This window comes from Engraulis encrasicolus, chromosome 23, assembly GCF_034702125.1.
Source record: "Engraulis encrasicolus isolate BLACKSEA-1 chromosome 23, IST_EnEncr_1.0, whole genome shotgun sequence".
Classification (NCBI taxonomy): Eukaryota; Metazoa; Chordata; class Actinopteri; order Clupeiformes; family Engraulidae; genus Engraulis; species Engraulis encrasicolus.
In genome coordinates this window covers 17,582,682-17,600,040 of record NC_085879.1, presented here as the reverse complement: position 1 = coordinate 17,600,040, position 17,359 = coordinate 17,582,682, and the positions used below count along the sequence as shown (strand labels likewise).

At 43.6% G+C, this 17,359-nt stretch overlaps 1 protein-coding gene across 2 annotated transcripts; it reads right to left on the bottom strand.

The window, feature by feature from the left end:
• Positions 1-12,112: 12,112 nt before the first annotated feature.
• p2ry4 (pyrimidinergic receptor P2Y4) lies at positions 12,113-17,359 on the bottom strand. Of its 2 annotated transcripts, XR_010032822.1 has the most exons (3): positions 17,151-17,359; positions 12,255-16,641; positions 12,113-12,223 (listed from the first exon to the last, which is right to left on the bottom strand). XR_010032822.1 is itself a non-coding variant. In XM_063189588.1 (2 exons), the coding sequence occupies exon 2, from the start codon at positions 16,636-16,638 to the stop codon at positions 15,490-15,492; it is 1,149 nt and encodes a 382-aa protein (XP_063045658.1). In that variant the 5' UTR covers positions 16,639-16,641; positions 17,151-17,359; the 3' UTR covers positions 12,113-15,489. The 2 variants fall into 2 exon arrangements, 1 of the variants encoding a protein (XP_063045658.1); XM_063189588.1 differs by having other exon boundaries at positions 12,113-16,641.

Sequence of the window (17,359 nt, the reverse complement as noted above, 5' to 3'; positions counted from 1 at the left end):
TGCAAACAGACAGCTGCTTACAAGCGGTTCATGTATGTTTTAATGAACCCCTCAGTAATTTTTTGGTGTCATTGAATTGAATGAACACCGCTAACTGTACTGTGGACAAAGTAGCATAACCCCTGTTTGCTGTTTGGAATCATGTATGTGCTTAAGTCTTAACACCGTGTCCTAATAATCTCACTCCACGTCCTCCATTACCACTCACTCCTGTGCTCAGCCAGCCGTAGCCCCTGTTTGCATGGTGTCTTGTCTCTGCGTAGCGTAGCGTATGTGTGCCGTACGGCTTATTAAATGTGCTAATATGGTGTAATCCCTCCACTATCGCACTCACCTCCTCACCGCTCTGTCTGGCCATAGCCTAAGGGGCCGACGCAGAGCATGTGAGAACGGGTGGGGTGAGAAGGAAGGATGTCACTTGTGCTCTGTGGCTTCTAGTCTCTTGTTGAATCTCTATGAAGAGACACAGTATTGAAAAGTCTGTGCCACAGTAAAAAATATTAAAAGTATCATGAGTGCTCTAGTCATCTTTGGGTGGTTAAGTAGATTTGCTTAGCAAGAGCAAGTTAGCTTAGGTGGGTAGCATTATCGATTGTCAGATAGTGTACTAACTAGATAGGAAGTTGACGTGGGTGACAAATGGGTTAGCTGTCCCGGGCCCAGGGAGAGAGGGGGCCCAGAATGCATTGCATGTATTGGATTTGAGGCCCTTTTAGATGATTTTGTCCGGGGCCTGGTCAAAGCTCTCAGAGGCCCTGCTAACTATTTCAGGTGTGGGGGTGTCAGTGGCCGCAGCAACAGAGGGTTGGAGGTTGGCAGGTTTGGTAGCTAGAAAAGTATTAGATTTCACTCTCTAAGTGTTGAATTAACACTGAAAAATGTACTGTATGAGGAGAGTGTTCTGTATGATGATAGCATGCATGATAATTAGGTAGTTGTGCTAACTAGCATTATGGAGAGGCAGTGTGGTAGCACAAGCAGTTTACTGTACCAGCAGAGCACTATCTCCACCACCAACACCACCACCACCACCCAGTCCAGCGCTGCCGTTGACGGTCTGATAATTGAATGAGCGATTATCCGTCTCATTATTAGACAATGATACAGAAGAGCACAGCCATATGTCTGGAATATTAATGAGAGGCTGCGGAGACCCAGATAAGCGCAGGAGGGAGCGCTGACGCTATAGCGCTATAGCGGCGCGGCGCCCGCTATATTACTGGCAGGCCGTCAGGGGTTAAAACAATTTGCTTGGCGGTAGAGTGGGCTAACGTAGCCCCCCTGAAAGGTTCTCGCTGTGGTGATCCGCCAACACGTCTCTATACCCTCTGCCCTCGTAGGCTACCAAATATATTCACATACATCGCCGGAGCTGCTACCCCCGTGTCCTGCTTTACACCCCCAGGTTTTGACTATAGGCTCTGGGCTGACCTGGGGGCCATTGGAGGGTTATCCTCTTCCCGAAGGCCCGCTCACAACCCCCCTCTCAAGGCCCTGAGCTGTCAAACTCCAAACACACACGCTCGCAAGCGCATATGCACACACATGTAGTATGCACTCTCACTCTCACTCTACCTGTCTCTCTGTCTCTCTCGCTTAGATTTTTTTATGCTTGTTTTAGAATTGGCCAATGGAACAAATTTTGGAATTGGAATTATTTTTTTCTTGATCAAATTTTTTGACTTGTTACAAGTAGATATAAGGCATATTTGCTTGAAAAAAATATCCCCACCTCTGATGTCCTGCCTGAGCCCCAAACCCCCTCCCTGCCTCATCTCACTCTCCCAGGTTGGTTTTGGAGGCCCTGGCCTTGTGGCTGGTGTGACCTTGGTGCCATCATGTGATAATCCTCTCCCCGTGCCCTGCTCTGCTCAGTCCCCCTTCCCCACCTCTTCAATAACCTGTGCTGTCAACCCCCCAAAACACACATACTCACCAACGCACACACGCACACACACACACACACACACACACACACACACACACACACACACACACACTCACATACTCACATACTCACCAACGCACACATGCACATACACATGCACACACACACACACGTGCGCACGCACACACATGCGAGCACACACGCACACATACACCCACACACACGGACACACACACACGCACACACACACACACATACACACACATATGTCTGCACACACGCACACACACAGGCAGGCGCGTGCACACACACACACACACACACACACACACACACACACACACACACACACACACACACACACACACACACACACATGCAGGCAGGCACACACACACACACACACACACACGCTCACAGACACACACATACTATACACCCCCTCCCACACCACTACCTCACACACACACCAACACACCACCCAGATCAGCGTTTGGGCCGTATAGTGTGTGACCCACAGACCTGTATTAACCTAGACTGGCAATGGGCGGTTCTAGCCAGTGGCAGCTTTTCGGATTGACTGGGCGCAGCCATCTTTGCATTTTTCGCGCCCTGTGGGCTCCTCCCACAGACGTAGCCCCGCCTAGTGGAGACTATCGCAGCTGTGTGCCATAGGAATGCATACGATTTCAAACGGTGATTACAACGTTATCAAAGTGGGTTTCAATCATTTTTTGTAAGATTTTGACAAGTCGTAACGTCTAAATTCTCACTCCAATAATGAAATAACCCTCACTACCTCCAAACGTTTTATTAGAGAGCCTGAAGCTGAGCGGTCTTGCCAGATAGGGCGGTTTCCCGCCCAATCGGGGCCGTTGAGGAAGGCGCTCTGTGGGTAAAAATGGACGGAAATAATCAGTGTTATCTGGCAACCCCGAAGCCGACTGTTTTCGTTGCCGCTTATGCAGGTTTGTGGATATTTGTGACACTGAATCGGCCATGCTTACGTGTGTAAAGCTTATTTTATGTACTTAACTCAGATGTAATGACAACTGTGTATATTGGTATGTATATTTCTTAAATAAGCCGTACGTTTTCAGTGAAGCTACCGGTAACTGTGCTATTATTAATACCCCCCCCCCCCCCCCCCCCCCCCCCCCCCCCGCCCCCCCCCAAGGACGCTGAAGGTAACCTAGCAACAACACGGCACAGCACATTGCAGCTGTGAAAATAACGAGCCACTTGAGAGCGAGACTTTTCTAGAACATTAATTTATACTAGAGCTATTGTTCTAAAGACGTTACACATGGCCTGGTCAGTCAACCAGTGTTGCAAAAAAAATATTTTAAAAAAAACCCATCGGTGCATGACGTCATTACGTAATTACGGGAGTCTCCACTAAGATGGCGGACTACGATTCTGAGGCTCTGAGAAATCCGAAAATTTCGAGGGGCATTGCCAGTCTAGGTTAATACAGGTCTGTGGTGTGACCTTGGTGGCACTGCGGGAGCAAACACGGCCATTGTTATGAAGGGAGGTCACTGAAGGCCACCGAGACAGATGAAGCCAGTGCCGTGCCCTTTCATCCCCATGCTCCCTGCTCCCTGCTCTGTGCTCTACGGTCGCCGGTCTGTGGTCAACAATACAACCCTGCCGTTAGATTTTACGTTAGTTTTTATGAGGTGCTAAATGCGAGAAATTTATGGCTAGTTAGGGCTAATCATAAAATGGTTTGCCATATGTCTCTCTGGAGAAAGAAATGTGTTAAAACGGAATATTTATGTCACTGGCAACATTAGTGGCAACTGTGAACAAGTTACACCGCACTGACAATAGGTGACAAACATGGGGAAAAAATAATTTAGTGTGTGCAAATAAGCTTGGCAAATAAATCGTATATTTACAGTATTCGTACAAGCAGAATAGCCTATTAGAATGAATATAGAGCAATCAGAAAAAGTCGCATTTAAAAAGTAACTTTTGCAAAGTAGATTGCCCAGAAATTGTGTTTACATCTGGTTAATACTATTTTTTTTCATCACATACACTATTTTGATTTCAATGTTTTGTATTCTAAATTTTGTAATACTTTATAGTAGGCTAATTTTAATTCTGCTTTCATGTTTGCAGCAACCTTTCCGCATGCTGTAGGTCACCCATGATAGCTACAGTTAAATCCCAATCCTTATCTATTCAATATCTTGTAGTCTTCTTTAACAAATGAACTCAAACGTCATGACACGTACAGGCTGTCAGTGTGGAAGACACTATGGAATCCTGGCTTTCTCTCTTTTCTTCTTTTCTTCTATTCTGTCATAATGTTCCTCTTTTCTAGACCAAAGTGCTCTCTCTGCCTTTCTCTCTCTCTCTCTCACTCCTCTCTTTTTCATTATTTCCCTCTGTCTCTGTGTCTCGCTCTGTCTCTTTCACTCTTAGCACTGTGAAGGTGAAGCATTTCAGCAGTAGGTATGTAAGTCTTGACGCCAATCAATATCTGGCATCTATTAGTATTGTGTGCCAATATTTCCCTCTTCCGGCATCCCATGACTGTGTGTGGCGTGCTGAAGTACCTTATCGCTACGACGATGGCCAGAGAAAGGGCCCGTTCCCATGGCAACCATGAAAGCCGGTGGATTCCTTTTCAGGACGGATAATGAACTTCTCTCCTCTTATTCTCTCACTCCTCTCTCTCGGGCTTCTCTCTCTCTCTCTCTCTCTCTCTCTCTCTCTCTCTCTCTCTCTCTCTCTCTCTCTCTCTATGTCTGCCACTCCACCTTTCACACACTCAGATTAGCGTCTAATCCACATACACACATCCTTGAAATCTGTCATTTGCGTATGACAATATGCAGAATATGACAAACAGAGAGAGAGAGAGAGAGAGAGAGAGAGAGAGAGAGAGAGAGAGAGAGAGAGAGAGAGAGAGAGAGAGAGAGAGAGAGAGAGAGAGAGAGAGAGAGAAAGAGAGAGAGAGAGAGGTAAATTAGCAGAGTCAACAGATATTTATTAGGTAGGATAAATATATGGTACACAGCAAGGCCTTGACACACAGACCTCGTTTTCTTAGGGCGCACACACACACACACACACACACACACACACACACACACACACACACACACACACACACACACACACACACACACACACACACACTTGTGAGCCATTGGCTGGATGATTAGCTTGCTGATCTCCCCCTTGCTTTGCATTAGGATAGAGGTGCACAAACTCAGCGGTGAGAATTGACTGACCTGACCTCACATATTAAATGCAGGTGGTTTTGCTTATCTGAAAATGAATAAGCCTTGGAGACTTCTGTATGTGGCAAACAATCTTAAGGCCTTAGCGATGTATGTAGAATGTATATTTATGTAGAATCTGTGCCTGCTGACTCGCAAAATTTCCATGCATTACGTATAGGCTGGGATGGAAATTGTGTCAAACTATATAATTATCTGATTTAAAAAAAAATCATCGAAAATGCATTAAGTCTCTTTTTATCAAAGTGGCCACTTGTCAAAGCTATATGTTTTAAATATCGTGTTCAAAGATATTGGTCCTACTTTAAGGATATAGATGTTGGCCTACAAATTGTAGCCATAACACTTTTGGTTGAGTTATTTGAATGACAAATATATGATAATAATTATGGACCTGAGTTTGACTGACATCTAGTTTAAACCTGGTATACATTTGATCGTTTTCCCCTTTCATCACAGTAAATAGTAAATAATAAAAAATTAAGAATAAAAAATAATAAGAATAAATTGTGATTTGTATGAATCTAACAACGTCTATTTCACCAAGCTAGCAATGTATTACTTATCAAGACTGTAAGCCTCCAATAATATTCCACTGATGTGAAAGGCTCTGAGTGTTGCAGATCAAGAGTATCTGCCATGAAAAATATTTGGAAGTCAACCGGGAAAAGATGGACTCATTATATAATTATGATATTTAGAGGACATCTTAATTTCATTCACCAAAAGTCATAGGCCAGTGCTTTTCAACTGACTTCCATGCAGGGAAAATGGACTGTTGTTTTATTTTATGTGTGTTTGTTTTCCATTTCTTTTTATAATGTGCTGAAGTTGTCACATGTTTTCACATAGCCTCCAATATCACACAACATATTTAAGAACAACTCAGATGCATTCTGCACTGAGGGGACCACACAAACCCACAATTTTTCAAGCTCTTTGTATCCCTGTCTTGTATCCTCAATTTTTGAGACAGTATTTTATGGCCCCGTGTTGATAGCCTCAATTTCTCTTTCAGCTGCTCTGCAATCTTGTCCTTGAAGCAATGGAAGCTTTTCACGTGACGTCTAAGGAACTGAGCGTGTGGGAGTTCCAAGTGTCAAGAGCAAAAAATACTCGTTTGTGCTGCATGTGTGTCTATTCTCTGACCTCTCAGACATTAAAAAAACAGAGAGGCGCCAAATCAAAATGATCCATCACTATCTGAATTTCTCTGATTCATCAATAAATGCAGCCTAATTGGTCCCTTTTTTCAAGTGCTAGTGGAGAATAGATGGAGTTCATATCTGTTACAATGAAATGTTGCTACAATAAAAATATATATATATTTACACACGCACGCACGCAGGCACACACACGCATACACACACGCATACGCCATTTATTGCTATTTATTTAGGATATGTGTGCCACGAACCTTCCCATCATGTACACATACCCCGGAAAATATACATGAATAAAACATGGAATAAAACTTCCACAATGATTAGAAGGGATACAATTACACAATTATAGGATACAATTCACATACAGTACCATAAACACAGACAACAAAAGTGCTCCATCCCTCATTTGTACAGTATATAAGCAAGGCCTACTGAAATATAATATTCTCCATGGAATGTGTGTCCTTACTTATATGGCACATACAATAAAGGTTTGACTTTTCTTGTACTAAATTTTATAATGTGTGTTGTTATGTCATTTTTAAAAATGTTTTTTTTCTGATGGTAGTCTAACATTAATCTTTTTTTCAAAGCAGGTGGATCTGCAACAGGTTCCGTCAATGTCTGTGTCGTGTCTGGAACAATGAGGCCATCTGCTGGTCAAATGAAGCCATAACCAAAGTGAAGAAAGAAAAAAAGAATCAGGTGACTACTATTCTACCCGCTAGTCCTCCTGTCCCCATCCAATCTTCTTGCCACAGTGCAAAAGCAGAAAGATTCCTTCCAGTCATATAGATATATATGAATATGAGCATTCAAAAATATGTTGGCCAATCACATATTTTAGCTTTTTTGTGGTAATAAAGGCAGACTACCCAGACTTAGTTACTAGGCTACTCTGTAGGCACTTGATCCATTCATTCCAAGGACTAGCACAAATACAATTTCTCTAACTAGACAGAGTTACATATATGCATAATAGATTATTATTATTATTATTAGTAGTAGTAGTAGTAGTAGTAGTAGTAGTAGTAGTAGTAGTATTAGTATTAGTATTATTATTATTATTATTATTATTATTATTATTATAATGTAGTGTAAGGTGTGTGGCAGTAAATTAGGCCTACATTATATTGCATTTAGCAGATTTACAGACGAGGACCTTATCATAGCAATATCACCAGCAGCTACAAAGTGCACAGGAAATATACAGAACGACAAGTGCAGATGGTAAGTAGGGTTTTTTAACAGTGTGCCCTGGTACCCTTGGCTTACTGCTGTGTGCTCAATTGCAGCATGTACAATTACTTGGTTTTACAAAGGTAACAATTGAAAGGAATCATTATCATATCAGATCACTGGTAAGATGCAGAGTCTGATTAGATTCGAGGCCTTTATTGCCTCGTCTACAGTACAGTGAGATAGTGTTGGGGCTTGGGCATGCCAATATAAGCAAGGTAAAGGGATATTTTTTTTTTTCAAAATGAAATTGATCTGACATATGCAGAATTAGATCATATCGGGGCTGTCAAATTCTGCCTGAATTATAATGTAGGCCTATTCTTTAGACGATTTACTGTATGTATAAACATGGAACGGTACTTATAAAGAATTAGAATTGAGCATTGTTACATAAGGATTGGGCATGCAGGGCAAAGATTAAAGGCCATGAGTATAGTCCATGTTACTGTACAGTGCTCAGGATTGAGGGTGGAGAACCAGATAGATTAATCTACTCAGAGTAGAGGGACTGGCAGTGTCAAGCACTTCATTTATCCCCAAGGAGATCATAAAAACACATAAAACACACAACATGCAACCCATAGCTAGTAAGCACACAGGCATGGCCTCCACACTGTGTGCTCAAATAAAAGTACTAAAGAACACAAATCTGCCCTACAAAGGCAAAGTGCAGTAACTATGCCAATATTGAAACTGAGAAAAATGCCTTCAAAGCCTTGGTATTAGGTTGGATCAAAGAAGGTGGATCTTTAAGAAGAAGCGTCATTTTGTTTCTTTTCCGGTATCCACTTTATGTCAGGTGAACGCCCCTTTAGGAGACCTTCGGTTAGGAGACCTTCGGAGTCCTGAGGTTTAGAATCAATGAAGTCCCCTTAGCGCTGTAGATGGCGGTAGCGCACGTCTTGCACAAACACCTCAAAAAGAGAAGAAGAAGTGGGGGCCAACGCCCCCTTAGGAGACCCAACTTGAGCACACGCTTTTGCATTGAGTGGGCGTGTTTTGCGTTATCTTGGTTTGATTCAGTATTTTTGGTTGGATGTTGTAGCTACTGCAAATTCAACATAGCAATATCTCCAAAAGGGGACACATTTGGACCATAAGGTGTGACAAAAAACATTTTCGGGTTTTAACTACATTTTGAAAAATTACAAAAAATACTTTACTTTGCCTTTGTAGGGCAGAATTTCTCTAGGTTGAGGGTAGTGGACAGTGCACAGGATGACATCATTTCACTGCATGCTGTAATTGTATTTCTTTATGTCTTTGCATGTGGCCAATACAACCCCTTGTATCCTTGTATCCTTGTATACTATGGTGCCTCCTCTCCACAATGCAGTTGGCATGGTGGCCACAGTTGGCATGGTGGCCACAGTTGGCATGGTGGCCACAGTTGGCATGCTGGCCTGTGAGGTGCATGCGTAACAGGCTTGTTTGTGGTTGGTGAGGCTAGAGGTAGGCTTAAGCGTATGCCAGACAATGGATATCAGGGTGATTACCTGGCTGAGAGCAGTTTAGGTAACCCAAAGGGCAGTAGTAAAGCTTAAGTAGAAGAGTTCATCCTTTCTTAGAGAAACCAATCTGCCCTTCACATCAAAGTGCAGTACCTACATGCAAACATTTAAATCAAGGGGTAGGGAATATGTCTCGAAGCCGTTTTATCCGGCCCCAGCATGATTTTAATGTTATGCAGTTTCACCTGAAAAATGTTTTGTAAATAAATGTTAGAAATTAGATTTACAATACAATTAAGTTACATGGTTAGGGGACCTTGTGAAGGCGGTGTCTGTTGTAAAGCATGCTGAGTCCTGGCCGGGACCCCATGTATAGTAGGCCTAAATAACTTCTCACACAACAATTGGATTTAGCAAGATTGATTTAACAAGAAAAAGTGCATTCGCACTGAATTTCAAATTAAGTGGGATGTACCACGAGCATGTGTATGAAATCCTGTTTATGCATGGATTGATACATCTGTTTTTTTTGTATAGGTATGTAACTTTTCAGATTTTCGCATGTGCAAAGATTCAGTAGGAAATACATGCAAATCTTAGAACATAATGCCCCAAGACTGTGAACTGAATTGCTCATTGCTGAGACAAATAGGCCAACAATATTCTAATTCTGATTGATATGGGAACTTTCTTCATTGGAAGAAGCAAAAGATCACCCAAAGATGTACAAACAAACATGTAAATGGTATCTTTTGGCCTTGTAGTACAGTATATTACAACAGACTTTCTTTTCTCTGGTTAATGATTTACTGTGCAATTACAAATCTGCAGAAATGTGAGGGGTGTACTCAGTTTTGTGATACACTGTAAATATAAATAGGCTACAAATGTCACGTAGCCACCTGTTACACGGAATCGCCTATTGTTTTGAATGAGGGTAGGGATGGAAACACCTTCCTCACATTTCTAATTTAGCCTCACAATGTTCCTTGCATCACTAAATGGACAACAATAGTCGTTGGCAGTGTTTTTTATGGCCCAATTGAACGCTGCCATAAATTATTAGGTTTTCTCAATGGGGCATGGAACATTCTTCCTTTTTAGTGGCGTATTTCCCGTCTTATCCTGAAGCTGTTGGACTGAGATAGATGGAGACTTAAGATAAACAGTGCAGTAGTTCCAGCCAGTGCACTTCCTTTTCGCTTAACTGTCTTCATTTTCCAACTTCCTGTGACGGCTGTCTCTCTGATTTATTTAAACTACACACGACGATCCTCACTACCCTCCCAGACACTCCTACACTACAACTCCTGTGTGTGTGTGTGTGTGTGTGTGTGTGTGTGTGTGTGTGTGTGTGTGTGTGTGTGTGTGTGTGTGTGTGTGTGTGTGTGTGTGTGTGTGTGTGTGTGTGTGTGTGTGTGTGTGTGTGTGTGTGTGTGTGTGTGTGTGTGTGTTTGTGTGTTTGTGTGTGTGTGTGTGTGTGTCTTGGCATCATTGTCCACTAACCATATGGGTTTTCTCAGGCTTTGTCAGTCTCACGCCTGCGGTCTGTAGCAGGGAGTTCAGCCTGCCAAAGTTCAAGTAGTCTTGGTGACAGCTAGCTACCGTTACTATGAATAGTCATGTGTGTGACGGGGTACACTCATGTCCTAAACATATAAAGATAAAGATGAAGTATTCAGAGCATGACATGATTATATCCGTTGTGTTGCTTGATTTGTGGAGTTGTGTTGTGAAAGAGAGAATCAGCATCATCCAAATGCTTCCTCTCAGTAATTATCTGTTGGTACTGTTCCCTCAATTTATAGGGCCCAGAGTAGCCTGGTTCTTTTAGTAACCTGGTCTAAAACAATGTTCATTTAAAAAAGACTCTCTTTTAGACACGGGGACAGCCTCTGTCTCTTTTATCTATTGGAAATATGGCTGGAGTGGTTTTTGTTTTGTTTTGGGGTGTTTTTTGTTTTTAATTAATAGCCTCCTTCAAAGTGTATCCTGCCCCTATCTGTTGCCTGACCTGAACTGTTTTTATCCCTACCAATAATTAGGAAGTACAGATATATTATTTTCTGAGAAGCCAGATTTCCAGAGTTGTATAAAACAGAAGTAGAAGAACTCTTACATACAGATGTTATTATAACACTGGTGGTATGATATTACAAAGTTGAAACCATGTAATATACGACTAGTGTTGTAATTACATCTGTAACAGTACTTTATGCTTTATTCATCTCTGCTGATTTCTGGGCAGTGTGACACCACAGTGGCTTCAGGAAACACATTGGATGTGAAATGTCAAGACTTCCATAGGGTAGGCAGTTCCCCTTCACTAGTTTCTGCTGAAAACTAAATTGATCTTCATGAATGAATTCCTTCCCATGGGGGTGCTATGGCAAAGTGCACTAAAGCACCCAACCAAGTATGGGCTTGCATGCCCATGGGCACCCAGGTTCGAGTCTGTCCTGAATCATTTACCAACCCCACATCACAAAGCACAAACTGCTGTAAAGATTAGCAAATAAAAAGAGGGGTTTTGCTTTCTTAAAGTGGTGACAAAGTTGCTCTTTGGTCAACACAGTTTGAAGCAAAGTATGAAAGACATTGAAGGCACTCCTTGTCTTCTTAGAAAACAACTGTATAGCTAGTTCATATGCCAAAATGGTTCGGTCTCAGTCAAGGCCTGCTTAAGGGCTTGTACTATGTATACTGGTTGCACACAAACCCTCAAATAACAATCCAAAAACACTCTTATTCACAAATGTGTGCCTTTGATTTCAACACATGTAACCATACACTGTCGTCAATAGAATATTATTGACAATCTGGGGATGCATCTCAAAAGTGTACTCTTTTTCGAAAGAAGAATCTCACAGAACTCCAGTTTCAGAGAATATTGTGCAATGGATGAGAATGTCCAAGCAATATGTTACACAGGGGATTTGTTATGTGGTTATTATCCAAGTGGATGCTTGGTAAAGGTTAAGATTTACATAGTCCCTACATACTGTACATCAGTCCACAATAACACATTAACATTTAGTTCTTTGTTTTCAGCTTTCACATCTGGTATGAATGGTTGGCATCTGGTCAAGTTTATTTTTGCTTCGGGTTTCAGTAAACGCACACCGTTTGAGGTGCGTACGGCAGACAATTAGACTCAACTTGAAAAAGAATGGTCGTCGCACACTCAGAACTTCATGCAGTTACATTTAATAAGACCTTTTTTTCATGCAGTTACATTTAATAAGACCAACGTTTCGGCTTACGCCTTCATCAGGGTCATCTTACACACAAACAGCTGAGTGTTCTTTTACAATATCACATTGATTAGACAGGTTTTCATTGGGGTTGTGTCCCGGGAATCCCCAGTGCGTCATCACTTGCTCCCAATTGCAGTCAATCAGCTGGTATGGTAGGGCTACTCCTATATGTTTATTTTTGCCCCACGTATGCCAAATGTTGTATGACTTTACTGTAAGCCCACATACATTTTTGTGGTCTCCAGTGAAACTACGTATTTAAGGTGGAAAGGATATGATGTCACTGTGTTTACTTTTGTTTTGTCCTGTTTAAATAATCATAATGAAGACTTAGCCTATATCTTAATCTGCCTGTAAGTATTCCTCTGGACTATATAGTAACAGGTAAATCACCCTGCATAGAACTGAACATAACACTTTGCGGATGTTATATTGGCATTGAGTAGAAATTCAAAATCAAGAGATCAAAGACACTCACATTGTCCGTCAGTTTATTATTATTTTATCCAAAAAATGATACATACAGATTTGATATGTTCTGTTACAGTTGTGATATTTTCATTTCTTATTGAGTTTCATGTATTTGATTCAGTATTTAGCCTACCAAAAAACACTGTCTAGTTTACGGCTACAAAAACATCACCTCTCCTGTCCCGGCCAGTAGATATGGGAAACCTATTGTTGCTGAGGAGGAGTGAGGAGGAGAAAGTGTCTGAGCAGGATTCTGGAGGCTGTCAAACGCCCCCACCCTTTCCATTGACCATACTGTGCTGCAATGCACTGCCATAGCAAAGCACTGCACAGCTGTACTGTTGCTCCTGTTCTGTCTGGATGGGCTGCTCTATCAAGATGAGCTACCAGGGGTGTCGTTAAGGGGGCTATAGTGTGACTGAGTCACCAGGGCCCCATATATATATAGGAGGCCCATACACTGTCCGATTTATGAAGATATATGGCTGGGGGGTCCATTGAAACACATTGTACATAGGGCCCAAAATTGAGCTACCAACAGGCTGTTAACATAGCACAAACCCAAAACGTAACTCTGACCCCAGTAGGGGCGCGACTTTTGTGCGTTGTATTGAATTGGTAGTTCAGTTTGATATGTAGCTCATATCGACACGGCACACACCCCCAAACTGAATGACAAAAACAGCTGGAGGGGGCCAGGAGGGGATTGTCTCGCACTACGCCGTAGCCAGGTCTTTTGTGGAACTCTCTCGGCCCGTTTCCACTGACAACACTATGTCAACATCACAAACCAGGCTCTCATCAGTGTTCCACTCCCCTCCTTCCCAAACACTAAACACAGACACAGACACACTCAGACACACACACACTCAGGCACACACACTCAGACACACACACTCAGACACACACACACACATAGACTTTTTTGTGGTGCGATGATCTTTAACTCCCCTTCCCAAACCCCAAACACACACACACACACACACTCACACACCTTTCTATGGCACAATGATCCTTAGCTTCCCAGGATAATTACAAATAGTACAGTGTTTTAATTTGTAAGGAGAGCTCGGGATCCACTCTTGTTCAGACGACCCAATCTGAATCTGAATGGTGCCGAACTTAATTGTGCGATGCGATACGTTATCTGTGGGGGCCAACAGATTCTTCACTTTCCCCTGTCCACTCAGTCTCTTATGTACAGCAGCCCTTTTTCACCGCACAATGCTTAGCACTGTCTCAATACTGCCACACTGTCTCTCAATGCCCAGTACTGTCTCAATAGTCGCTTGATAAAGAACCTTTGGCCACTAAGGCACCATTATGCAGCAGAGAACTGTAATGACACTGTGCCTGAGACAGACAAGCCGCTTTCAGAGCGGGGCTGCCGGTAATAATGCAGGCCCTCTGTGCCGGAATTCCACAAGGCCAAAACAGTAGGCGATGACTACTTAACAATTCAGCATTCAGAGGAAGATGCTTCTGCATTGAAACGTTAGTCACTGGAGAAATAAAAGACGATAAAAAAACCCGGAAAAAGACATCTGTGCTGCACTGGTGATCTTTTTTTTTTTTTACTTCTTTCCTTTCACTCGACTACGATCCACTTTCTCGGAAGGACACAGGGCCAGGGGACGGGGGTGGTTCTGGTCACAGCGAACAGCTGCTGCACCCAGTGATATAAAACGACCCAGAGCAACAAAGACAGAAGAGCTATAAGTGCAGTGCAGTTTAAAAAAGCCTGCCTGAGTATACTGTAGCAGCTAAACGTATAGTGAGTAGTAGTAGAGTGGGGGTATTCTAGCTAGCTGCCTTTTCCAAAGCCAACAGGCTTAGCTGTGCCTCTCTCACTGGTATAAACAAGACATGACAATTGGACGGAGGCATACGAGGTACTGCAAACACTCACAGGCACACACACACACACACACACACACACACACACACACACACACACACACACACACACACACACACACACACACACACACACACACACACGCACACGCACACAAAGGATGTGGGTTTCGGGCTGAAAACCCATCCCTCCCCTTGGACGGCGGTGTGCCTTGCCTGTTGGCTTTTTTTTCTGAGAGGGAGCCTGGTGCTGTTTACAATTGTGGCGATGATGGCTTCCTTTTGAACTCTGAAAATCTGCACGGCTTTGCGAGCAGGGAAGCCGACAAGAGGGGGACAAAAGGGGCCAATTGTCCCAGGCCCAGGGAGAATTGGGAAATAGAATTGGGTCCTCATTACATGGTATGTGTTGGGGAGGGGGGGCTTGTTCAGATAGCTTTGTCCCAGGCCCGACCAAAAGCTGTCAGCAGCCATACTGGCAAGGCTCATGCAGTAAGCTCATCTCAACATACTTGATTAACCCACACAAGTAGGACCAGACTTCCATAATATGAGAACTCTCCTTCACCACCATTACGTTACACTTAGCACGCAGACACTTTCATCCAAAGCGCATCACAGTTGTTTAAGTTGTACAGGGAGGGTATTGGCAACAGTCCCTGTAGCCATGCGGATTTAGGTCCCTGCTCAAGGATGCTTCAACCATGGATGTGGGTGTGGGAGACCACCCACACTATTCCAACGGGGTTTGAACCAGCATGAACCCCTATCTTCACCATTACCAACTTCTCTCTGTGCTTTTCACGCACAGTGCTGGTGGATGGTGTGCCTTCACAAACAACACAAGAGTTTTGTCACACACCAGTCTGTACAATACACAGCCAAGGCCACCAAGCTTTAGCGCTCTGGCTTAGGGCTCTCTTTCGCCTCTGTATTTTTATACACCAGAGCAATGTCATTATCATTCGTGCTGCCATTGTCATTATTATCGTTCTTTGTGGTGTCCTTGTTCTTCTTTTTGGTGAACGGCGGAGGCTGGTAGGCCGAGTGTGAATCGTGATAGGCGTTGGGCTGCCTGGTCAGGGCGCGCAGCAAGCGCGAGCGGTAGTGATCTCCCGCCAGAAAGTAGAGGATGGGGTCCAGGCAGCTGTTCATGCTGGCCAGCGGCCGCGTGATCTTGTAGGCGAAGTTGATGATATTGAGGAAGGCACAGTCGGCGTCCAGGAAGCGGTAGGTGTAGTAGAGCGAGCGCGTGATGTGGAACGGCACGAAACAGATGGCGAACGTCACCAGCACCACCACGATGAGCTTGATGGACTTGGTGCGCGCGGCGTTGTTGCCCTGCTGCGTTTGCGACAGGCCTTTGCGAGGTCTGCACAGCGCGCGGGCCATGAGGAAGTAACACACCATGATGACCAGAAAGGGGATGCCGAAGAGCAGCACCATCACCACCGAGCTGTAGGTGACAAAGTAGTCAAAGTCCTCGGGGCGCGTGGTGTCGTGGCACAGCGTGTCGTTGTCCCTGGGGGTGGTGGTGACGAAGATGAGCTTGGGCACCAGGCAGAGGGTGATGGTCACCCAGACGGTCAGGCACACCAGGTGGGCGTGCCGGGGCTTGATCGAGGTGAGGGTGCGGATGGGGTGACAGATTCCCAGGTAGCGGTGTACACTGATGCAGGTGAGAAACAGGATACTGCTGTAGAGGTTGGCGTAGAAGAGGAACCGCACCACTTTGCACACCGCGACGCCGAACGGCCAGTCACTGCGGTTGGCGTAATAGTAGATGAGTGTCGGCAGTGAAAGCACGTAGAGCGTGTCCGATAGAGCTAAGTGAAACATGTAGACTGTGCTGGTGTTCCACGGCCGCATTTTCGTAAGGAACATCCACAGGGCCATTGAGTTGAGCGCCAGTCCCACGATGAACACCAGCGAGTAGGAGACGGGCAGCAGGATGTATTTAAACTCCTCATCGAAGCGACAGGTCGTCTGATTGGCCTGCTGGTGAACTCCTACTACTCCTGGCGTTGAGAGACTGATGTTCAGCATTTTCTGAATTTAAACGAGAGAAAGGAAAAGAGAAACATGAATCAAAATCACATTTAAAAATGGATAGGCGAAGATACTGTTATAAAATATATATTTTTAAAAATGGTAAAATCTTGACTTCTTGTGGCACGCTTTGACAAAAAGTATTGCTGTTGACATTTAACTGACGTCTTGAGAAACAAGTTACACCACAATCCAGACTCCTTACAAACTATCATCACCATGCCCGTTCCATGATTGCGTATTATGACAGACATAACACGGTGTCAATTCGAAAAAGAAAGTAACTGGAAAAAAGCAATAAAGTAAGGCTACCATTAAAATGTAACCTATAAAACACCGCGTTTTGATATGAAAATAGTGCCTTGCGTTTAAAGCACCAAATGTAAATGTTATTATTTTCATTCGGGCGACTGTAAATGACTGATATTAAAGTTATCCAACTTTGAGACTAACACACTTGTTTTCAAAGAAACCCAACACATGAACCCCACGCGCAGCAGATCACTCACAGCTTCAATGGTACTGGCGAAAGTCCCGTCGAAACTCTTGATTTGTTTATGGTTGTAAATCCAACATTCCGTTAATGCCCACCGTCGACGAAGGCATACAGTCTCCGTTTTGTCGGTATGTCATATGCTTTTACTCTCCTGGTTGCATGCACACGGTGCGAATCGATGTATGATCGCACGAGTGAATCAGTAAGCTAATATAAGCGCAT

Coding starts and splice junctions, on each gene's coding strand:
- p2ry4 (XM_063189588.1), bottom strand. CDS start 16,638: ATGCTGAACATCAGTCTCTCAACGCCAGGAGTAGTAGGAGTTCACCAG.